At 39.8% G+C, this 25786-nt stretch overlaps 1 protein-coding gene across 1 annotated transcript in view; it reads right to left on the bottom strand.

The window, feature by feature from the left end:
- The window catches only part of fntb (farnesyltransferase, CAAX box, beta), an 82147-nt gene extending 71938 nt beyond the window's left edge, over positions 1 to 10209 (bottom strand). The window contains exon 1 of the mRNA XM_060828854.1: positions 9914 to 10209. Within this exon, the coding sequence (XP_060684837.1) occupies positions 9914 to 10012 (99 nt within the window). The 5' untranslated portion in view covers positions 10013 to 10209. The remainder of the gene's footprint in view (positions 1 to 9913) is intronic.
- Between the last annotated feature and the right edge of the window lie 15577 nt (positions 10210 to 25786).

Below are 25786 nucleotides of genomic sequence, written 5' to 3'. Positions count from 1 at the left end.
GGAAACAGATCAATTACATAGCAGTAAACAACACAAAACAAATACAATCCTATTAACAATATTTCAAACAACAATGCTTTTTCTTTCACCTGGTCAATATGCAAGTAGTCATAAACTCTGGATCCATCAGAAAGTTGCTTTAATGGCCAGCGAAATACTTTAGGTATACTATCCCCTCAAAAGTCCCTGAAAACAGAAGAACTTGCTAAACTGCAGTTTCTCGGTCACCTTGAAGCTAATAAACTGTTTATTTTCTCCATGCAGCCAATAGAGGTAACTTCAGAACAAAAATAAAATGTTGTGGAGGCTGGGAATTGAGTAAAAGTGGCTGTAAATAATCAGCATGTCAAGAAACATCTGGAAGAGAAACAAAATTATTGTTTCTTTTTCCAATGTATGTTGCGCTGCATTTAATGAATTGTTAGGACAAATGATCCTTTTGTTGGTGACACAAAAGAGTTGAGGTAGGCAGTCGTACTCTTTATACGTACATCCACTGTCCTCTCCAGGACCATCATGGCTAAAAAAGCTCACTCAGCAATCTTCCTCAACGGTGCTGTTAAGTGCTAACATTGCAGAAGATCGTACTTATTTATTAAATAGTTCACTTCTCAGGTGTGCTTATTTTTTTGTCTCTCTCACTTTATACTTCAGCTCATCATTTTTGATATCAATTCTGGGCTTCCCCTCAATCTGTCATTTGTTTTATTATTTAGATTTTTCTTACACTGAGGCCGATGTTATTATTTCACGATTATATGTCACTTAACACAACATTTATCCAGTATTTTTAACATCCCAATCATTTCACAGGAGTTTATCAAACAAAATTTGATTGAGCCACGTAAGCAAACATTGAAACAGACAATCAGGTAAATTTTAAAGAGGGTCTTACAGGAAACAAGAGATATAGAAAGGGATTCAGCAGATGGCTGTAACGTTTGGGTTTAAAACCAGAAATGGACAAGAGGTGTCAACGGGAGCAATGTAGAGTGGGACTGGAAGAGATTGTACAAGTTGTGATAGATGAGGCGACAGTGAAGGAATTTGCAAACAAGAGTAGCCTTAAAAATCAAACAGTTGCTTAACCAGCAGTCACTACAAGTCAGCAAGTATTTGCTGAATGGGACTTGATGGGTGGATGGACTTGGAGAGTTCAGACACAGTCATGTTTTAGATAACCTTCAAATTATTGAGGTATCGAAGATTAAGAGGTCAGTCAGGAGTGTATTTGAATTCGTCAAGTCTAGGTGCAACAGAATGAGGCTTTCAGCAGTAGATATGATGAGGTGAGGGCAGAGTCAAAAGCAATGTTCAGACAGTGGAATGAGATCATTTTAGCCTCAACACAGAGATAGTCAGAAACTTGTCTCTGGGTCAATGTGACATCAATGTTGCAACAGTCTGGTACAAGCTTAGGCAGCTGCCAGGAAGAGGGATGGATCTTATGACTAAGGAGAGAAAACAATGGCTTTAATCTTCACAATATTTAGTTGGACTTGCAGTCCACTGGACTTCAATATTTCCTCAGATAGTTTGTGTAACTATGGACTGGCACCAGTTTATGCCAAGTGCCAAAATAACTTCACAGCTAAGCAACCTGATTGTTCAAAATTTGCTAGTGGCAAGTAAGCCACTCTTCTTGTTTTGGCAATATTTTTATATCTTTTTAAATTACTATTTTGGCTCAATAGCCTCAATGTATAAATTAATTGTAAGCCTTCTGCCATTTAAACTCATATTTGAAAGCACAACTGTACCTAGCCGTTCACACTTAATCCTTTCAAAATAATTACAGCAGTTAATTTTATTAAAGGAGTTTTACATGTCCATCATTCCATTTTAGATATAATTGCATGACTGAACATTTATCATTAAGCAATGTAATAACAAAGGAAAGATGTCTGTCAAAATTACAGTTTAGGTTTGGTTCCAAGTAATGAAAAAAAATGGTAACATCAGCAATGCTCTTGAAAAGCAATACCAAGTTCATTAAAAATAAATGCGCAATAAGCATTGTGCAATGATGAGCCTAATGAACTGTTGGTATCCAGTTGGAAAATAATAGAAGAAATTCATTTGCACGTGGCAACTTAAATCATAATGCATCTTGAACAATTATACAACAAAACCAGGATGCAAATTATCATTTCTCATCAATTTTGTTTTGATTTGACTTTTAATTTTTTTTTAAAAAGTCTACATCTAAACCCTTGATCATATTTAATGTGGTGTGGCAATAAAAGGAGCTCCTCACTGACCTCAAAGTCACCTGCAATAGTTCAGCAATCCCCCTACCTTCGGTTGCACCTTCCCAACACTAACTTCAATCTGACACCAAGTCAAGTGATTGTCAGTAATACTTATGTCATCCAGCATGGTCAGTGGTCAATCAATCAATATCAAGTTAAGCCAAAAATATGATACACTGATTATTATTCAATATTTTAGAAATTATACAAAACACCAAAAGATTGAGACTTACATTTGAGCAGTGGAAACATCATGAAACAAAATTTTACAAAAACATTGTTTATTAGACCTCAAATTTATTTCACAATCTTCAGAAGTAATTATGATGTAAAAGCCCAGTTACATCACATTAATTAGGCATAACAATTTAACAGCGCACTTACAGTGCAATAGAGGTTCTCACCAGTTTGGTGAAAGAATTTCAACATTGCATCCTATGGAAAAGCAAAGAATCATCAAGATCAACTTCTGCTTTTCCATTTTTAACTTGAAACAGGAGCACTCCAAAAGTTATTGCCTCAGTTTCAGGGAAGCGATGATAGTGAATGCTAACTGTTACATTATCATTACCCCGAGCTACACACCTACCTAATCCAGCAGCCTTGCAACAAGGCCTCTACTGGAAGGTCAAGTACATTCAATGCTCAAATACTTTATTCTACAATTGAATAAAGACGTCACCTTGACTTCTACCAATCAGACAGTTAATGGGTAAATGATTTTTCAAACTAGACAACAAAAACAGGATTTAGGATAAAGAACAAAGATGTATAATGAATAAAGATTGAAGCACAGCCATGAGATGTCAATACAGAGAAAACCAGAAGTACTACAGGTGTCAAGTCACACAGGTTGCTGGACTACAGACTGACAAATTAGGGAGGTACAACCGGTACCACAAATAACGATTCTTCAGGCCCAAATATTACCATCATTGTTTCTTAGAATTTACAACATAGAAACAACCCATTTGCTCCAACTCATTCTTGTCTGCATTGGCACTCAAGGACCTCATTTCATTCCTATTCATCTTACCCAATCAGCGCATTCTCCTATTCTTTCCACACTCAAGTGCTTTAGCTAGATTTGATTTTCTCATGGTGTGGCATCATACCACATTTTGGGTAAAGTTTCTCCTGAATTCTCTACAGGATTTATTGGTGACCATCTAGACTTAGGAGGCCTAATGTTTCAAAACGATTAAAAGGCCAATTTATAGCCAGAATCTACAATGCTCAACACACCCTTCCATTTTCCTGATTAGGAGAAGCAAACTCGTTAAAGATGAGCAAGATATTCTAAAAAAACTACCTTAAAATATTTAGTCAGAAAATCAGATGTATTTAAAAGGAAAGAAAACCATCGCAAAACACATGCTAAAGGAGTTATTTTCATGCCTCCACTCACCCCACCCCTGCCCCACACCCATTTCAGACCTACCTCTATTCTTTTTCTGAAAAGGATTAGCTCATTGTTGCTTCTAAAGGGTACAGCACGAAAACATACCATTCAGTCCAACTCATCCACACTGATCTATATCCTAAATGAATCTAGTCCCATTTCATAGTACCATACTAATAACAGTAGTAGGCCATTTGGCCCATTGAGCCTGCTCTGCCATTCTTTAAGATCATGGCTGATCTATCCATCATATAACTCCTCCTACCTGCATGATTGCCATAAGCTTTAATTCCCCTACCATGCAAAATACCATCAAATTTAGTCTTGAATACATTTAATGAAGCTGCCTCTACAACTTCCTTGGGTAGAGATTCACTAGCCTCTAGGAAAAGCAGTTCATCCTCATCGCGGTCCTAAATCTATTCCCCCTAATCTTGACACCATGTCCCCTAGATCTAGTTTCCACCAGCGGAAACAACTTGCCTGCCTCTATCTTATCTATCCCTTTTTTAATTTTATACGTTTCTCATCCTCTCATTCTCCTAAATCCTAGCGAGTATAGTCCCGCGCGGCTCAACCTTTCCTCGCTCTGGAATCAACCTGGTGAACCTCCTCTGCACCACCTCTGAAGCCAGTATATCCTTCCTCAAATAAGAAGACCAGAACTGCGCACAAAACTCCAGGTGCGGCCTCAACACCTGATACAATTGCAGTAGAACCTCCCTACTGTTAAATCCAATCCTGCTAGCAACGAAAGCCAATATTCCTTTTGCCCTCCTGATTACCTGTTGCAGCTGCCAATCAATTTTTAGCGATTCATGTATTCTTATGTCCTTCTGCACAACAGCATGCTGCAATCTTTCACCATTTAAATAATACACCGACCTACTATTTTTACTTCCAAAGTGGATAACTTCAAGTTACCAACATTCTACCCCGTCTGTCAAAGCCTTAACCAATCACTTAAAACTATCTAAATCTCTCAGCAGTCCCTCCACTTCTTCTGCACAGTTTGCCTTTCCACTCAATTCAGTATCATCAGCAAACTTTGATACATTACACTGTCTCCTCTTCCAAATTATTTATATTTCATGAACAATTGCAGGCCCTACACTGATCCCTGCAACAACTCAGTAATCTCCAACCAGAGAAACACCCATTTATTCCAACTCTCTGCTTTCTGTTGGTTAACCAGCCCTCTTGTCATCCTATTTCTCCCCTCAGTCAAAGCAAAACGCTCAGAGAGACAGTACAGTTTTACCTCCATCTTTATTCCGGGCCCTGGAACGAGACAGAACGATCACCCATGTACACAGAGACATGAGTTCTCAGTCTTCTTTGGAACAGCAGATTCTTAATGAATTATATAGTCACTTTATAGGAAAGAGCATCCACATAGGGGAACATACATATTGATTGGGTGACTGTTACAATCGGCGAGTATCAATCATAGAGATTAAGCCATCTGGCATTATACAATGAATAATACTTTTCAGATGGTTAACTGACTTTACACACTGAATGCTTCCTCACTTTATTAAATGGCTCTACATAATGAATACTTTTCCACATTGTTAAGCCATTACCCTTGCCTTCAGCACCCCATTGTTAACTGCAAGTTCTTATCTGATCTGAGTCATACTCAGCTGAACCTCTTGTTTCACAAAACTCAAAACTTAACTCTTTCCCTACCTGCTCATACCTAAACACATTCTCATTCTATCCATGTTAGAACATTCCCTACAACTCCATACATTCTTATCTTATGAGTGAGTCTTTTATGCGACACTTTATCAAACGCCTTCTGGAAATCCAAGTATACAACATGCACCTGTTCCCCACCATCTATTGCACTTGTTACATCCCCAAACAACTCCAGTAACTTTGTCAAACATGACCTTTCATTCCTGAATCCATGCTGCGTCTGTCTGATGGAACCCTTTCTACCCAGAAGTCTATTTCTTCTTTAATGATAGCCTCTAGCATTTTCCACACTACAGATGTTAAGCTAATGGGCCTATAGTTACCTGCCTTTTGCCTACACCCTGTTTTGAATACCTTCGTGACATTTGCTGTCTTTCAGTCTGCTGGGACCTGCCCTGAGTCCAGTGAATTTTGATAAATTACCACTCGCATAGCTATAACTTCCGCTATTTCTTTCAGCACCCTGGATGTATTCCATCAGGAGCAGGGGACTTATTAACCTTTAGACCCTCAAGTTTTCTCAACACTACCTTTTAATGATAACAACTGAATTGACGTCCTCACCTCCCATCATATGTTTAACATCATTGTTTGGCATGTTAGACACATCTTCCACTGTGAAGACTGACACAAAATAATTATTGATTTCAACTCGGCCATTTCAGCGCTACCCAATATTAATTCTTCTTTCTCATCTTGCAAGAGCCCGACATCCACTTTTGCCAGCGTTTTCCGTTTTATATATTTGTAAAAACTTTTCTGACCTGTTTTTATAATATGTGCTAGTTTGCATTCATAATCTGTCTTTCCTTTCTTTATTGGAGAAAGTGAGGACTGATCTCCAGCTTCCTTTCTTTATTGCCTGCTTCGTGATTCTTGGTTGCTTTTTAAAGTTTTCCCAATCTTCCTGTTTCCCACGATCTTGGCTACTTTGTAAGCCTGAGCTTTTATTTGGATGACTTTCTTGATTTTCTTGGGTACCCAAAACTGGTTCTTCCTATCCTTGTTTTTGATCGGAATATATTTGCCTTGAGCACTGTGAAAAATATCTCTGATCGTCCTCCACTGTTCCACAATGTAACTTGTGATCTCAGTCTAATTTAGCCAACTCCTTCCTCATTTCATTATAGTCTCATTTGTTTAAGCATAACACCCTGGTTTTAGATGATACTGTTGCACGGGCCATAAGTATCTGAAATTTGATCACACTGTGATCACTCTTTTCGAGAGGATCCTTAACTACGTTCATTTTACCTGCCTCATTATACAGGACCAGATCTATGATTGCACACACTCTTGTAAGTTCGGTAACATGCTATATAAGAAAGTTATCATGGATGAGTTCTATGAGCTCCTCTACCAACTTGATTCAGTCAATCAATGTGCATGTTAAAGTCCCCCATGACTACTGCAACAGTTATTTCTTGATTGGTTGCCTGTGCCATCGTAGCATTATTATTGGGTGGCCAATAGACTACTCCCATCAATGATTTCTTCCCCTTTTACTATTCCCGATCTCCATTTGGCCCATGTCCCTCTAAAATCTTCCTATTCATATACCCACCCTTTTAAATGTTGTAATTGTACTAGCCACCACCACTTATTTTGGCAGATCATTCCTTACACGCACCACCCTCTGCATGAAAAAGTGTCCCGTAGATCCCTTTTAAATCTTTGCCCCCTCACCCTCGACCTATGCCCTCAAGTTCTGGACACCACCATCCAAGAGAAACGACTTTGTCAATTGACCCTATTCATGCCCCTCATGATTTTTTAAATACGCACTAAGGATATTCTTCATGCATTAACCTTCCGCATATAGATATATGCAACTGCTTGCAAGTATTCACATTAGACTGTGTATCACAATAGGTTTGATACTTTCATCTGATACCCACACTAGCATAACTCCAACAGATGGTTATCATTTCCATAATTTCACCCTTGCCTAAGCTCACCTGCTACTGAAACTCTCAGTCATAACTTCATTATCTATAGACATAGGTCAGCACAACATTGAAGGCTGAAGGGCCTGTACTGCGCTGTAATGTTCTATGTTCTATAACTATCACGTCACTCCTTGATCACTCACTTTGTGATAAAGGCAACAGAATTTTGAGTGACCTCCCAAATCTGTCACCTTTCCCAGAGCTGTATACTTGAATTAATCCAATCTGGCCCGGACACAGCATGAAATGACCCTTATCAATAAATGACCCTTAGTCTTAATTTCTACCAAATTCCACTCAAACATGACACCTGTGCTCACTGACATGAATTGTTCCAATCTCTAGCAAATTCATTTCAAAATTATCATCTTTGTTTTTTTCATGGCCTCATCCCAAATACAGTCATAATCTCCAGGAACCCCCGCATCTTCTGAAAAAATCTGTACTCCTCTAATTTGGTCTACCGAGCACCCCCAAATTTAATTGCTGCACCACTGGCCATATCTTCACTTCTCTAGGCTCCAAGCTCTGCAAAACTGCCTCTGACATCCCACCATTTCTCAACCTCACTTTCCCATTCAAACACTCCTTAAAACCTGTTGATTTGACCAAGGTTTAGTCATCTAACCTAAAATCTCCTTATATGGCTCGTTGTCATTTTATTTTTCAATGGTGCCTTGAAGAACCTTGGGGCGTTCTACACTGTTAAAGAGCATAATCTATGTTTCCATTGAAATTAGATTTTGAAACATCTCAGATCCAGAAGAGAAATTATATGGTGAATGTGAAAGAATGTATCCTCTTGCTTTGGGAACAGGAGGAGGTAATTTAGAAATAAAAGGTCTCCCATTTAAAATGAAAATGAAGATAACTTTTTTTTTCTGAGGGTTATGAGTCATTGAAACTTTTCCCCAAGGATTGCTGGAAGCAAGATCATTAAATATTTTTTATGATAGAGATAGATTACTGAACAGCGAGGAAGTAAAACGTTACTGGGGTAAGTGGAAGTGTAGAATTGAGGCCACAACCAGAACAACCCTCTATAGGAAATATATTGTGAAACTTGAAAGAGTTCAGAACAGATTTATACCTATCGTGCCAGCATTTGAGGGTTTGAACTGTAGAGAAGAGGCTAAATAGACTGGAGTTATTTTCCCTGGAGTGTTGAAGGCTGAGTGGTGACCTTATTAGAGGTTTATAAAATCATGAGGGACATGGGTACAGTAAATAGATAAAGTTTTTTTTCCAGGGTGGGTGGACTCCAAATCGAGAGGGTATAGGTGAGAAAGGAAAGATTTAAAAAGGGACCTAAGGGGCAACTTTTTCACGCTGAGGGTGGTGCATGGATGGAACAAGCTGCCAGAGGAAGTGGTGAAGGTTGGTACAATTACACCCTTTAAAAAAAGACTTCTGGATAGGTATATGAATAGGAAGGGTTTAGCAGGATATCAGCCAAATGCTGGCAAAAGGGATTCGATTAATTTAGGAGATCTGGTCGGCATGGATGAGTTGGACTGAAGGGTCTGTTTCTGTGCTGTATATCTCCATGACTCTCACCATAAGCAGGTTAACATGCCAAACAGCCTACTACTTCTATTTATGTATGTCAACTGTTCATAGAAATAAAGTTAGGGAATCAGGAGGTGGATGTTCCAGATGAGTTCAGATAGGAGAAAAATGACAGAACTTAAAATCTGAGTTGTGGCAGAGGGATTTTTAGAAGCGGTTTAGCCTGGTGACGTGAGGGAAAGGGTGAAACAAGCAGCAGACCACATGATGACAAAGTAGCCCATAAGCTTCTTACGCTTGTTGTTAAATAGAGATGCACTGCATTTAGTTGTTATCCAATAAGCTCTATATCAATAATCTATACCTAGAGTTCTGACATTGAAACATGCGAACAAACATTTATAGCAAGAACTGAGTGGGGTGAAAAGATTTTTCAATAACTAGCCTCTCTTTACCAAGCTCCATGGTCACAGAATTCCCCACAGGCTCTCTTTTCTACTCCACCTTTGTTTGTTTCTCATCCACACCCTTTCCCTCAAATTTCTTAAGTCTAACCGCCCTCTCTTGATGCTCCACTACCACAACCTCCCTTTGAAAAGAACAATCTCGCACAGTGACTGAATTTGATTGGCAGGAGGGGGGAGAACCACCAAATGCAGAACATCATTTTACCCACGTGCGAAGCTCTCTTAACAAATTGCAAGTTTTCTAGAAACCAAAAGGAGACCATGTTTCTGATATTGGATTAAATAGATTCCCGCAGACAACGAGAGAGAGAGAAAAAACGCACAGAGTTGAGAGATTACAGTCTAAGTCCAAATAGTTTTTCAACAACAAATTGCAAATTATTCAGTTGTACGCAGAGGGACAAATCTGAACTGTTGCACTTCACCAGTTAAAGGTTGGGGGGGGGGGGGGGGTGAGCCGGCGATACGGATTAGAGGTATTGTAGTCCTTTACCCAATCAAGGGGGCGCTAGGTGTAGGGCTAAGGGACTACAACTCCCAGAGTGCAGTGGGGTCGGAAACCAGCCTGCCATTCACCCCCAACCTCCCAGCCAAACCCTCACGCGACACCAACCGCCCGTTCTCGCTCACCTGCTCCACCGAAGTCACCGTCAACACGTTGTCGTCCTTCAGTTTCTCTCCGGCGTGCTCCTCCCGAAAGCACCGCAACGTCTTCGGGACGTCGGCCATGGTGCAGGAGGCGCGCTGAACCCGGGCCGAGTGAATCGGTTCCTTTCCGCTCGCGTGCGCGATTTTCTTGTGTAATGATTTCTTCCTTCGCCCCCTCCGGCCACCATTACCGCAGCCAAGGCGGGCGGCCCTTCAGCCTCTCGTCGGCATCACTGCGCGTGAGCGGATAGCTCCGACGGGCCCGCGGCAGGGACAAACCTCCCGACAAATACGCAAGCGCGTTGTGCGCCTCCTGTGGGCATTTCGACATATCTGTCAACCCCCACAGGCTGCTGGCTCTGTGTGTGTGTGTGTGTGTGGTCCTGATTCCCCCTCGTCCTTTCGAGTGAGGATCGAGGAAAATCTTACTTCTGATTAATAATAACACAAGTTATCACACAAACACGTACCGTGGGAGTTATTACCTCAGTTTAATTGGTCTGAACGATTATATTCAGCAATATCTTAATAGGTTGTTTTTCTATTTTAATCCATAGACATATCAATTTAACATATCCTCCTTCCCCATTAGATTACAGTTGTTAAATCAATGTTTTTCAGACAGATATCTGCCCTCCCCTGTCTGATTTTGGATTGCTACTTCTTCCTCACACAATCACTAGTGTGCCCCTGGTAGAAGTCTTTCTGAAACATAAGTAACTACTCCTTTTTCCCTATAAAAGTCAACGTATAACATTGTATTTCAGAACACAGAATACAGACGTATCCGATACAAAGTAAAAACTGAAAGAACTGCGGATGCTTCAAATCAGAAACAAAAACAGAAATTGCTGGAAAAGCTGAGCAGGTCTGGCAGCATCCAGGGAGAGGAACCAGAGTTAACGTTTCGGATCCAGTGACCATTCCTCAGACGGCTGAGTTGTTTGTAATAGGATTTGTTTATAACCAATACAAATATTGTTGAAGCTACTCCTTTAAGTTTAAACAAAGCTTGGCAGTTAGCTGTCAGACATCATCTAACTGGTGTATTTGCCATAGCAGCATCTCCATCAACCAGAGTCTGATTGCCAATCAATCATCACTGATTGCAGTAATCAAAGTAGAGTCTTGGGACACTGTTTAAGAAGGGTGGTAAGGACAAGCCAGGGAACTATAGACCAGTGAGCCTGACGTCGGTGGTGGGCAAGTTGTTGGAAGGAATCCTGAGGATGTACATGTATTTGGAAAGGGAAGGCCCGATTAGGGACAGTCAACATGGCTTTGTGCATGGGAAATCATGTCTCACAAACTTGATTGAGATTTTTGAGGAAGCCACAAAGAGTATTGTTGAGGGCAGAGTGGCAGATGTGATCTATGTGGACTTCAGTAAGGCCTTCAACAAGATTCCCCATGGGAGACTGATTGGCAAGGTTAGATCTCATGGAATACAGGGAGATCTAGCCATTTGGATACAGAACTGGCTCAAATGTAGAAGACAGTGGGTGGTGGTGGAGAGTTACTTTTTCAGACTGGAGGCCTGTGACCAGTGGAGTGTCATAAGGATTGGTGCTGGGTCGTCTACTTTTTGTCATTTACATAAATGATTTGGATGTGAGTTTAAGAGGTACAGTTAGTAAGTTTGCAGATGACACCAAAATTGGAGGTGTAGTGGACAGTGAAGAGGGTTACCTCAGATTACAGCAGGATCTGGACCAGATGGGCCAATGGGCTGAGAAGTGACAGATGGAGTTTAATTCAGATAAATGCGAGGTGCTGCATTTTGGGAAAGCAAATCTTAGCAAGACTTATACACTTAATGATAAGGTCCTAGAAGTGTTGCTGAACAACGAGACCTTGGAGTGCAGGTTCATAGCTCCTTGAAAGTGGAGTCACAGGTAGATAGGATAGTGAAGAAGGTGTTTGGTATGCTTTCCTTTATTGGTCAGAGTATTGAGTACAGGAGTTGGAAGGTCATGTTGTGGCTGTACAGGACATTGGTTAGGCCACTGTTGGAATACTGCATGCAATTCTCGTTTCCTTCCTATCAGAAAGATGTTGTGAAACTTGAAAGGGTTCAGAAAAGATTTACAAGGATGTTGCCAGGGTTGGAGGATTTGAGCTATAAGGAGAGGCTGAACAGGCTGGGGTTGTTTTCCCTGGAGCGTCGGAGGCTGAGGGGTGCCCTTATAGAGGTTTATAAAATCATGAGGGGCATGGATAGGGTAAATAGGCAAAGTCTTTTCCCTGGGGTCGGGGTATCTAGAACTAGAGGGCATAGGTTTAGGGTGAGAGGGGAAAGATATAAAAGAGACCTAAGGGGCAACTTTTTCACACAGAGAGTGGTACGCATATGGAATGAGCTGCCAGAGGAAGTGATGGAGGCTGGTACAATTGCAACATTTAAAAGGCACCTGGATGGGTATATGAATAGGAAGGGTTTAGAGGGATATGGGCCAGGTGCTGGCAGGTGGGATTAGATTGGGTTGGGATACCTGAATGGCATTGATGGGTTGGACTGAATCTATGACTCTATTAAGTGTATAAGTCCTGCTAAGATTTGCTTTCCCAAAATGCAGCACCTCACATTTATCTAAATTAAATTCTGTCTGCCACTCCTCAGGCCATTGGCCCATCTGATCAAAATCCCATTGTAATCTGAGGTAACCTTCTTCGTTGTCCAAATGCTCATGTTCCATGAAAGCATTGCCAATCAACACTCTCAGTGGTCCTAAAAGTATGTTGGAAGACAGATTGTTGGACTGTCGTGACCCCTTCAAGCTCCTTTGAACAGTGCCATCTACAGATATGATGGCAAAAGTCTGAACTTCCTTGACAACCAAGTTCAGCATGCATGCCTTCAATCTGAGTTTCCATGGCAGCACCCATACACTGCAATTGAAGTTACAAGATTGGCCATCAGCATCTGCATCATTCGTGGATTCTAGTGGACCTGGGCAAACATTCTACACTGGCAGAGCTGGCCCCAGCTCCGTGCAAAGCCCTGTGTAGGTGCTGACCCTCTTTGACATTGTAGGCCTGGCAATACATCAAGCATTTAACCATGCATACCCAGCCATCTATTGTTGGTTGTCACGTCAAAGTGCTTATCTACAACCTGCAGCCTGATCCAAGTATGGCCATGCCCTCCAGTGACCTGGCTTATGTTGTCTCCTGCCCTGGCTGCAGGCCACTCACTCTTGGCATCTCATTATTCAGTGCTCACAATGTCAGTAACTGAGCTGTTGGCTGAGAGCATGAGAGTGAATGCTAGTGTTACTCTTTACGAATATCTTTCTCCTCTTCTACGTCCTTTTCCTCCACCAAAGTTTGACTAGGTTGTAGTTCTTGAGTTTCTAAAAGGAGCGGGGCTAAAAGGTATAGGGGGAAACTAGAGTTGTACAATTCAAATGTCACAGTTTGCAAATAAGAAGTATTTGTTGAATGAGGGTGAAGTGAGATGTAGAAGGAGAGGGCTGCATAGCTTTAGCCCACAAAAACAAAGGCCATGCCAATATTGGTGAAACTGTCTCCTCCTTGAAGGTAAGGATACGAAGTTGTGCGTGTCTCTTGCTGGTTATCTTCTCCATTCCTGAGCCATTTAAGAGAAAGCTTACATGTGCTAGTGAGTGTGGTGCAATGTGTTCGGATAATGTATTAGTCATGATTGAATAGCTGGCTGTGTGTGTAAGTGGGTGTGCGGTGAGCATCAGTGTGAAATGTCTGTGCAAGTAATGAAGTGAGTGAATGTTAGGTCTGAGTTGTCTTTGATTGTGATTGCTGGTGCATAAATAAAAACACTGGGGTGGATTGGGCAGTATATGAGCAAGTTGGTGAGATGTGACATTTGAAGATGCATCAGTGACCTTAACCACTCACGGGAGGTAATTGAATTTCTTAAAGCATTGGGTCTACAGTCTTGATATTGCCTGAGAAAGCTATCTGATCCCCCAGCCTTCTGAGAATCTGAAGGGTGTCCTGGTCTTCTATAGGTAGAGGACCTCTCTATTCCTGAATGAGTGCACCAGTACAATGTTGGATAATTTTGCAGCTTGCTCTCTGCTATGTTGTACCATCATTCACTGTAATTTTTGCTTACACTGTCTTTTGCAACCAGTTCTAGACCTTCCGGGGTACACATCCCCATAACAGTTGTAAACTTTAAGTAGAGCAATTTAGTGTTGAGCTGGAAGAGGGAAAGCAGCCTTTTATGACTTTACAACCCAAGTCCTGTGCAAGGCAGCTCAGCAGCATGTTCAGTGCTGTCAGCATTCAACGAAACGTATATTTCACAATTTTCTTGCTCCCTCCATCGAAAACAATGGATGAAGGGAGCAAGCAAATTCTCCTTGCCTGATTTTCTTATCAAGTTTCACAACTACCATGCCTTGTTTGTATGCTGAAAATATTATTTATACCAGACATTGTCCCTGGTTTTTAACGTATATTTTAATAACAGACTTGCCTCTGCCCCCAAATTTATTGATGTCTTTATCCTCCACCTCATCTCCAATGCAGCTTTAACATGAACCAAATTGAAAGAAAAATGCAAAATCTGCAGAAGATGGAAATCTGAAAAAGAAAGAAACATTCACATAGGATTTCATGAATGCAAGTTTGTGTCAGTCAAGCACACTTACTGGAAAGCAAGATGCATTTTTAACTTCTGTTGACAATGTAGATGGTGCCAGGAAGTTTCAACCCCAGGTGCAATACTAAACCACATTCTGTTTGTCGGATTTCCACCTTGGGTTTGTTATTGCATTAAAATGGGATGGAAAAGCTGAAAATATTCACACACAAAAAAAAACACAATTGGACAACATTCCTGTGATTTTCAAAAGCTATGTTCTATCTTGTGTATATAACTTTCGCAACTATTTCCATAGATTTCAAGATATCATGCACTGAGTGCAACCAGAGCTGGTGTGAAACGGGAGAAAGTGGCCAGGAGTAGCATCACATTTTTGCAGTAAAACCAACTTGATCCTTGTTTGATGCTTTTCCCAGGCAGCGCAGCTGCGATTATCACACCACTGTCATGCAGAAGATTGCTACCTTGCGAGCTGCATTTCTGTATTCAGTCGGAGAATCAAGGGTATCTTTTACATTTATGATTGAGCATTCACAGTTTTATACCTGAGCTTGAACTCATTCATGAAAATATACTGGAATTTCAGTTTTGCTTCATTGGTATGAACAAAGCCTATCCATATATCAAAAGTGAATGCTATTATCAAATTCTTAAGTGTCATTAAGAAAATTATATTTAAATGGCTGAGAACCTCTTGAGCAGTAAGTCTAAACGACCTTTTCTCAGATCTTCAGTATTCAAAGACAGCTTCTCAGCTTCAGCGTCACACCTCGGTTTGAATTCTTACCTCAAGTGTCCTTTGAACTCAAGTGAGGTTAAGGCGGTTTTCAGCATGGTTACCAGTTGTCCTTCTTTATAGGGGCAGATATATTTACCTCCAACAGAGAGGATGGAGAGGCACCCGCTGTTGCCTGAATATGGAGCTGTAATGAGAACAGAAAATATCGAAAGCACAAGACATTTCTGCTCACCACTTCATTAATAAAAGACCAATAACACAATCACAGTTCATAGAACTTAAATTTTATTAAAATTCACTCAATTAAATCATATGCACTGCATTTAAATAGGAAGGATGTTTGCATTAGAAAATCATCTAATTTAATACTATTTTTCAAAACCTTTGTTTCATGATTTTACTTGGGAGCATTTTCTGTGTCATTCATGTTCAGCACCAGTCACGACTCCTCAGACACAAGCAGTTCATGTTCAAATGCAACAAGATCTGGACAATATCCAGGCTTGAACTGACAATGGCAAGTAACATTTGCACCACACAAGTGCCAGGCAATGACCATCTCCAGTAGGAAGACAATCTAACCACTGCCCTTTCACATCCAATGGTGCTATCAACATCCTGGGATTATCATTGACCAGAAACTCTACTGGACTCACCACATTAGCTACGAGAGAAGGTGAGAGGCTAGGAATACGGCAGCAAGTAACTCAGCTCCCAACTCCCCAAAGCCTGTCAATCATCTATTAGGTACAAGTCAGAAGTGTGATAGAATACTCCCCAATTGCCTAGATGAGTGCAGATCCAACAATACTCAAGAAGCTTAACACCATCCAGGTCAAGCAGCCCACTTGATTGGCACCACTTCCACAAGCATCCACATTCTCCACCACTGAAGCTCAGGAGCAGCAGTGTATACTATCTACAAGCTACACTGCAGAAATTTACCAAAGATCCTCAGATAGCACCTTCCAAACCCATGACCATCCCAATCAAGAAGGACAGGGGTAGATGTATGGGAACACCACCACCTTCAAGTTTCCCTCCAAGCCACTCACCATCCTGACTTCGAAATATATCATTGTTCCTTCACTGTCGCTGGGCCAAAATCCTGGAATTCCTTCCCTAATGGCATTGTGGGTCAACCTGCAGCAGTTCAAAAGGCAGCTCACCACCACCTTCTCAAGTGAAACTAGGGATGAGCAATAAATGTTGGCTAGTCAGACACGCCCGCATTCTACAAAGGAATTTTTAAAAATTTAGTTGGTGTTTTGATGGTATGAAATGTCAACTCAGCAATGAAAAAATTTGAGTAAGCTAGGCAATTGCTTTTATTTTGATAATTGCTTTATAAAATATATACAACGCCATAATGATTTAGAGTTTTTCAAAAAAAGTAAGGGTTTTGTCTATTTATTTTTAAGATAGAGAGGTAAACTAAAATCACTGTGCAGGGGACACAAAACAGGAAAGGTTTGTACAGCAACAATCAGGGGTTGTCCATCACTTCTACAGTTATGCCAAATGATACTTCTGACTAACCAATTAACTTTATTTCTCTGTGCCGTATATCCATTCAAGTGTAAAAGTCAAAGGGCAGCTCCATACTTAAGTGCTTCGAAAGAAGCAGATCATTTAAATTCCTCCCCCCAATTTTCACTATGTTGTTTTCTCCTAACTTGATTCCCTACTCTGTCTTACAGTTTCCCTGCTGAGTATTTACATGAAGTTTAGCTTGCATTTGCTAAAACTAGCTAAGCAACCATTGATTGTGGATCAAGCATTTTTGTAGGCCTTTGGATCTCATTTAGCTCAATGAACTTTGTTGGTTCAAATGGTTCAAAACCAACATTTTGTTTTTCTAAATTTACATTGTCAGCATTCCAGCACAATATAACTATCCAAAAGATGAAGAAAAATCTTTGCTGTACACTGCTATGAACTATATCAAAATACTACTCTTGCAATGTTCACTGAATGCACTTTCAGAGCCTTAGAACAGTAACTTGCCTAGATATTTAAATAAGACTAAGGCAATTTAGAAACAAAATATTCCAATGCATCGCATTATCATCCCACATCACGTTGACAACATAAAGTCGCACCCTCTACCCCCACCCAAAAAGGGTTTGCCTCGATCAAGTGTGAAAACTATGCCATTTTGTTATAATTGTTGTTATAGTAGACTCTTAGGAGGAAAAGGCTGGTACAAGTTTTAAAAAATCTAAACATGGAATTACTGTGGATGAAATTTTAATTTTAACCCTCTAAACATTGCAATGTTTAAATCCGGACCACGATCTTGAAGAAAGCAATTTGTTTTAACGCTTTCAAACAAATGGTTCCAGATACAGAAGATGGAATTTTCCCTTTGTGTGGAACCACAGATGATGGGGGAAATACTAAATGAGTATTTTGCATCCATGTTTACTATGGAAAAGGAAATGGAAAATAGAAAATGAGGGGAAATAAATAGTGACAGCTTGAAAACTATCCATATTATAGAGGAGGAGAATGTCTGAAAACACATAAAAGTGGATAAGTTTTGAAAGATTGGCTTGGATCATACTGGGATCCACAAATGACTGTCTATGAAATGACTCCAAGTTAGAGAACTAAGAATTTGCATTTATATCGCAGCTGCCACATCCTTGGGCTGTCTCAAAGTGCTTGTCTGTTAACAAAGTGGCTTTGCTGCCATCATTGCTGCAAATGTGTTGCTGGTCAAAGCACAGCAGGCCAGGCAGCATCTCAGGAATAGAGAATTCGACGTTTCGAGCATAAGCCCTTCATCATTGCACATTGTTGTAATGTAAATAACACAATCACCAACTTGTGTAGAATACATTCCACAAACAACAAGTGAGATACTAACTGGAATTTTAAAATTAAATCATATTGGTTGAGGAATAAATATTATGCATTCTAAATTTCATAGCCTTTGATCTTCTCAGTTTTTTTTGGTGCCTCAACTCGTGTGCTTTGACATTAAGTTAAAAGAGTTGTTACAGGAGTAGTTTCCAGCCACATCTGGTCTGGCAACTTATATGGGGAGAGAAATAGAGTTAACGTTTTGATTCTGGTAATGACTCTTCTTCAGTTCTGATATCAGACTCAAAATGTTTCTCCTCCACAGATACTGTCAGACCTGCTGAGTTTCTCTGTTTTGATTTCACATTTCCATAATCTAGCATTTTGCTTTTATTCAGATACTGATTTTTTTTTTGTTTTTAATGTCCAAACTAGAAATTGTTTATCGTGGACAACCCACATTCTTTTATTGATACAGAGACCAAGATAGTAAAATCAGGCCTATCTGTTTACTCCAATAGGTATCAATCTGAGAGAAAAATCATAGATTCACATTTATTGGACCTACTGTGCTTTCTGTAATTGGCATATAGGTTTGTTTGCACATGGCTGGAAGAGGAAAACATGCACATCTGGAGTCATTTGAACACATGCAAGCATGTGATTACTTGTTGTGGAATGGAAGCGATGCATCTTTGTGCCTCAAGTCAGTTGTAGAGCAGCTATACTTCCAAGAGGGGGCGCATGAAACAGCAGGGATTATTGGATGAAACTCTGGGGCTACGGAAAGGGAATTCTTTTTAATCTGCCAGACATTATTTTCTGGCCCTATTTCCCCTTTTAAGCTGCTGAAAGCCTGTTGCCTTCTGCAATGCTGTTTCTTATTTGCAGAGAAATACCTGAAAATGCCCATTATTTTCTTCTCAAGAGTTTCACTTTCTTCTGTATGGGAAATTAATCGGTCACCCCCATGTGCAGTTGCAAATTGAAAATTAACACGTTAGGAATCCCTGATCTCCCAGTTGTTGCTCATTTTGAGCGCTATTCGTGTATTTTGGTGCAGATTGGCAGACTACTTTATAAGACATCGCTCCTATAAAACATTCACATTTGTAAGCTGTATCACTATTCCTGATCATAAGTGCCACTCCTTCACTGAGACTCCTAAACATTGCAAGCGTATGTGTGCTATGTGTCTAGGACTCATAATACAGCTCATTGGACCTCTAGCACCAGTGACTCCAGAGATTCCCATTGCTCACATTTAAAATCTTGGATTTTGTTGGTGGGCTGGTCTCGCTCAATTCACCATATCCTCATTGCATGATATAGTCCTTTTTCTGAGGCAAAATGATGTTTTGGAATTCAATATTTAGCTATTGAAACTTTATTGAGTGTTTCAATGATGCAAATAATTTATTTTCATAGTCAAAAGAAATGTAACAGAAACCTCTACTTATTATTGCTGAAATTTTAGGTTATAGCTCTGGAAAATGAATCAGAAAGGTAACTATTTAAAAATTAGCAGAGTTCTCATTCCTGAAAGCTAACCGGTGATCCTTGCTGTGATACCTATGCCTTTTGAAGTCCAGCAAGATCAAAGCAAATTTGGCTATGTGTTCTATCAATTATGAATTTTTGTTTCATTTACTGGGGGAAAAAATAATGGTAAAGATAAGTTGTTGGTGTCGGTGGAACTGCGCCCTGCTTCAACAGGGAAATGAGCCTCAGGAAGATAACTGGAGAGGGGTCTGAAATTAAGTGGTTCTGATGTGACATTCTCTCCATTTGAAGGAAAAGTTATATTGATGGCTCAGTGGGTATAGAACCTTTGCTTCTGAATCAGATGGTTGGGGATTCAAGTATCTCTCCAGGACTTAAGCGCAAAATTCTAGGCCGAATATCCAGAGTGAGAGGTTTGACAAGGCATTAAAGTGCAGTTTTGTCAGTGGACATTGTTGTTACACAGGAAGACACAGCTGCTGGTTTACACATGGCAAGTTCCCACAAATATTAAATAAAATGTGAGTAGTTAATTTGTTTTTTTTGTGGGGGGGTGACTGAAAACAAACAGAGATCATGCCCAAAAATAACTCCTCAGCTGAGACTTTCCCTTTCTCCAGCAGTGTGAGATGGGTTAGATACCAACTGACTCAACACCTCCACCACTGAGAAAGCTCACTGGATTGGGCATTTAAGAACTGATTGACAGGCTTTTCATCAAGTCAAGGGACTCCACAATAGTGCACAGTTTTCCAGTAGCTACTACCCAATCAGTGGCTGGTAGATCCTGAGTCCTAAAGATCATTGGTCGAGATCTATTCTTCAAGGGATCTAATGGCAATAAGATAATTCTTTTCCTTTTGTTTTTTGGATAGGGTTCGGGGGAGAGGTGGTTTGAAGGCAAGGATAGATGGGCTCCTTCCTTGGATGACACTTCCTTGCCCCCAACTATTATCTTTGATTAATCCCAAATTAGGGCAAATAGGGCCTCCTCTCAAACTGGCAAACAGGTTGCCCTGGTTAACCTACATATAATCAGACCAGTGACCCACTGAGACCTTTAAGTGTCTGTTAATTAACCTCTTAAAGGCATTAATTGATGGTGAGTTGAGGAAGATGCCTGTGAATATTCTCACTCAGTGCTTAACTGGTGAGTTGGCATTAAGGAAGCAAATATCTTTCCAAGACCAACTCACCCAATAATTTCCCTTTCTTATCAACTCTCATGTCACTTCAGCAATTGGGGAAATTGTTCCCTTCATCTTTCCTTCAAATCATGATATATATTACATCTATCTGAAGTGACAGAAAGGGTCTCAGTTTGACATACTTGCAACAACAACTTGCACTTACATGCCACCCAAAATGGATTAGAAAGTCCTAGGAAGCTCACAGGAGCAAATCAAACCTTTTCATTCAGAGTTCAACTTCAAGAGAAATATGGTTGATAAGGAAACCTTATTGCATTTTTATAGTTTTTCATTTATTACAGTCAAAACATTGCTGGCAGAACATAACAGCAATGCAAATATGAAAAGTATTTGCATCAGAACCACTAGAGCAAAAATATACCATTTGTGCCAAATTTTATTTAAGCTGTACAGTCTTATTGCTAGAAATAGCAGAAATGGAGATGATTGTGGTTTTATTTGTGTACTGCCTTGAAATAAAGCTTAGAAAATTCAATCTTATATTTCTTGAAACAACATGACAAATCTTCTCCACATTAAGGAATCAAGTACATCATAGACATAAATCAATGGAGATGTGTATTAGAAAATTACACATGGTCAGAATAGACAGAGTATGGCAAAGTATAGATTAGAGTGCTGCTGGAAAAGCACAGCAGGTCAGGCAGCATCCTACGAGCAGGAAAATCAACGTTTTGGGCAAAAGCCCTTCATCAGGAATATTGCACGAAACGTCGATTTTCCTGCTCCTCGGATGCTGCCTGAACCTGCTGTGCTTTTCCAGCACCACATTGATCTAAACTCTGGTTTACAGCATCTGCTGTCCTTGTTTTTACCTAGAGTATGGCAAAGACCGTCTGTAAACTATTTACATGCTTAGAATACACCAACCTGACAGGAAATAATCTACTTTCTTTTGAACTTTGGAGTAAAAATGAATGGAAGACATTGATTGATACATCAAATCAGTCATTTTTGACTTTGCTGAATAATTATTTTGAACTTGTGAATTTCAATTACTAAGGTAAAAATAATGATTTTTGTTTCACTGACAATAGCAAATGTTTTCAATGAGTTTTAGAGTAAGTAAGGACTAACCTGAACACTGAGGTTAATTTCTTCTGTCAGTATTACTTTGGTGTGCTCAAGGAAAGGACTACAGTCCCACACATACAAAGCAAATCAGCTCCTGTACTCAGTTGTGACCTTCTCCATTAGCGCCTTTAATCAAAACCGCTGAATGAACAAGATTGTGTACTCAAGGTGAACTCACTAACTGATTATTCTAATTACACTGGATAATTAAAACACACATTTTAATTAAAGTCAACTTTCCATGGAAGTGTTTCTTTTCATTACCAGCATTATTTTCTTATTTATAATTTTGTAACAAGCAAGCAACGTAACTAAATTAAAACAAAAACAGAAATTGCTGGAGAAACTGTAAAAGTTGAGTTTCTAAGGCTGAACGTTTAGTCAAAAAGGAGCATGTTGATTTTTACATGAGTAACACTTTGGAAAAGTTGCAGTCCATCCTCTCAAAAGTATCTCGTTGTTTCTGAGTTACCAGGTACCCACCAACCCCAGCCCAAAAGTAGTGCAAGAGGAGACAAAAGACACATGCACAAACATGAGGAGTAGAACAGTTGCCTAAATGCTGTGTTATTCTATGATTCAATCAAGTAGTTTTTTTTAGATTACTTACAGTGTGGAAACAGGCCCTTCGGCCCAGCAAGTCCACACCGACCCACCGAAGCGCAACCAACCCATACTCCTACATTTACCCCTTACCTAACACTACGGGCAATTTTGCATGGCCAATTCACCTGACCCGCACATCTTTGGACTGTGGGAGGAAACCGGAGCACCCAGAGGAAACCCACGCAGACACAGGGAGAACGTGCAAACTCCACACAGTCAGTCACCTGAGTCGGGAATTGAACCCGGGCCTCTGGCGCTGTGAGGCAGCAGTGCTAACCACTGTGCCACCATGTCGCCCACCAAGGTGCTCCAGGGTGGGCTTGAAATCAGCAGGGAGTGGTGTTTATAAGTCAAGAGGTTGGCTTATACATAACGTTTGTGAAAAATGAATGATTTTTTTTGGACAAAAGTTGGTGCTCAACAACACATGAGATCAACCATTGCATAAGTATATACAGTGTGTGACAATTGCTTTTCCTGTGATCAATGAAAGTGTAAGTTGAAAATTGTAACCTATGAAGTAATGTTAATACGGAGAGATGTTTACTACCTTGTTGTTTTCCTGTGGAAAGTTCAGGTTTGGAACCCAAATGTAGATATTAGGAACCCAAACATGTATTCATTTTTTTTTAACCATCTCAACTACAATGTAAATGAAATGGGGGAGGAATAAACATGTTCCTTTCACCCTCAGGAATGGAAGAAAGGCAGAGACATGCAACCTAACATTTTATAATCAGTATTTCTGCACTTCAAGACCATTCACAAAAATAGCACAGACAAATCAGTAATTCCAATCATTCCATTGTCCAAAAGTAGTGAAAAAGTCCACTTTAAATGTTCACTACATAAATGGTATTTTCTGACATCTGCAAACTAACTTGCGGAATATAGAATGTGCTTTAGCCTAATAATCCTCACTTTGAGAGATGGATTGACTGTACACTCTCAATAAGTCATGTTTTGCTCAAGGAAATAGATTTAATAACATTAAAGTAAAAAAGAATCAGTGTTACACAAGCAAATATGCAAGTTAACGAAGATTATCTCTAAATAAAAGTAATAAATATGCTATTTGTTTTGAACTTCAAACATTGGCTCATTTTGTGCCCTCTGGATTAGGCGACTGTTTGACATCAAACTCAGCAACACAGCAGGTTGGCTTTACAACATTTAGAACAGTAGAGCCTCCCAGCTGTAATTTTAAATTTCAGATATTTGCTACCGACTGAAAACAGGTCATGGAAGTCCAACATAAGAGATTTGATTCTAAAATATCATTCAAAGAAAAGCTCAGCCAAACCATGTGCCCCGTCCACTTCTCAAAGATATCTCAGCATGACATTCTGTATTCTGAACATGTGCAGTATTCTCAATTGTCTCCTATCTATCAGCATGATTTGATGTGAAAGTACATTGCCTTATCTGGTGGAGATTTGTCAGTTGTATTGCTTTTTCCAAAAGAAGAATTGGAGACTAAATTCTCAAAGCTCTAAGTACTCCTTTATAACTTTGAATTCTCTCTAGAGACTATAATAAGGAATACATACCCTTACACAATATTTACAGGCATCCAAATCTGAAGTCCATGCCAGTGTTTATGCTCCATACACGCTTTGTGGGTTTTAATTTGTTGACATTGTTGACTTAAAGTTTGTTTCTTTCCCTCTTTGGACCAAAGAGGGATCTTGTCTTGAGGTTCAAAGCAGTTATTTGGAAGAGAAATCATCTTCTTCAAAATCATTAGCTGCCCAAGTGAGTTCTAGCAATTTGTTTCTCTCTTTGTTTTCTGAATTTTCTCTTGGAAAAAACTTTCTCCTCTGGATCATTTTCTAAAGACATTTTAACATAAACAACCGGAAAGTCAATAACAATGAATTCACACGATAGTTTGTACTTGTTCATGAAACTATATACTTGTTGAAGATTCTATAGATTAGCAAATACAGAGATAGCCCAATAGGAAAGTAATATTGACTTCTGGTCTAAGTGTGAAATGAGCAACAGTGAATCCACTGCCTATCACAATCATCAGTTCTTAAGAATATAAAGTTGAGACTCAAGGTGTAATTTGGCAGGCCTCAGTGCTCTCCCTTCAACTAAAAACAGAGCATTGCGTATGCTGCTGACCTGAAACAAGCACAAAGAATACTGGCAGCTTCAGTGGTAAGAGTAACAGAGTTAGCACTTCGAGTTTGGTCTGAGTCTTTGTCAGACTCCATTAAACTGTGCGCTGCTTGTTGTTCTCACACTGTTTGCTTTTGAAAATTGGATACTGTTAACTTTAACAATTAACTCAAAGTCATGGACTCTTCTTGGATGGATTTGGCTGGATTAACTCCCCAAATAAAATTAAGTTTGGCTACCGACAATGTTGTAGTTTAAAACAATTTTCAACTAAGCCAGCTTGTGCAGCATCTCTCACATTTTGTAAGTTCTCGCGAGGAATCACCTGGTACTTGACTTAATGCGCTATACACTGCCTTTGTTCAGCCATAACTAGACTTATTCCACTCCCTATCCTTACGGAAAGTTGCAAGAACTGACGGAAAGCCAGAAAAAGTCTAAATAGTAAACAAAGTTAGGAAGCATCACTGATGTAATTATACTATACTGTCAGTTAGTAGGTGTGTAGACTGAAACAACAAAGTACTAATTTGGACTTTCCTGAGATAGAATGTGATGAATGAGTTCCCCTTGCATGAATGACTATTTGGTATACTGTATTGCCACAAAATGACACTTAAAATAATAGAATCCCTGTAGTGTAGAAGTCGGTCATTCAGCCCATCAAGTTAACATCAATCTTCTAAAGGATATTCCATCCTCCTAACCTATAACCCTGCATTTCCCATGGCTAATGCAACTAGCCTGTACATCCCTATACACTGGGCAATTTAACAAGTCCAATTAATTTGTACATCTTTGGACTGTGGGAAGAATCCAGAGCACCTGCAGGGAATCCACACAGACATGGGGATAATGTGCAAACTTCAGACAGACAGTTGTCCAAGGCTGGAATTGAACCCAGGTCCCTGGCACTGCAAGGCAGCAGCTTTAACCATTGAATCACCATGTCATCCCATGTCACCTTAGGTTGTGTAAAATTAATTGTATAAGTAAGCGAACATAAATTGTTTGTAATTTATTGCTGCTAAACTGGGTTCATCACAAAGACTGTAAGGTTGGTCAGTGAATGTAAATCTTATTGACAGAGACTGCAAGATGTCTTGAGTGAGAAATGAAATTTTGTCACAGTAGATCTGAGGTTTGAATTGTGGCAAGGAGGCCCAGTCTGTTCTTTCAGATGGACATGAAAGATC

Source organism: Hemiscyllium ocellatum, chromosome 8 (assembly GCF_020745735.1).
Source record: "Hemiscyllium ocellatum isolate sHemOce1 chromosome 8, sHemOce1.pat.X.cur, whole genome shotgun sequence".
NCBI classification, from domain to species: Eukaryota; Metazoa; Chordata; class Chondrichthyes; order Orectolobiformes; family Hemiscylliidae; genus Hemiscyllium; species Hemiscyllium ocellatum.
This window is presented reverse-complemented; position numbering and strand designations above follow the sequence as displayed.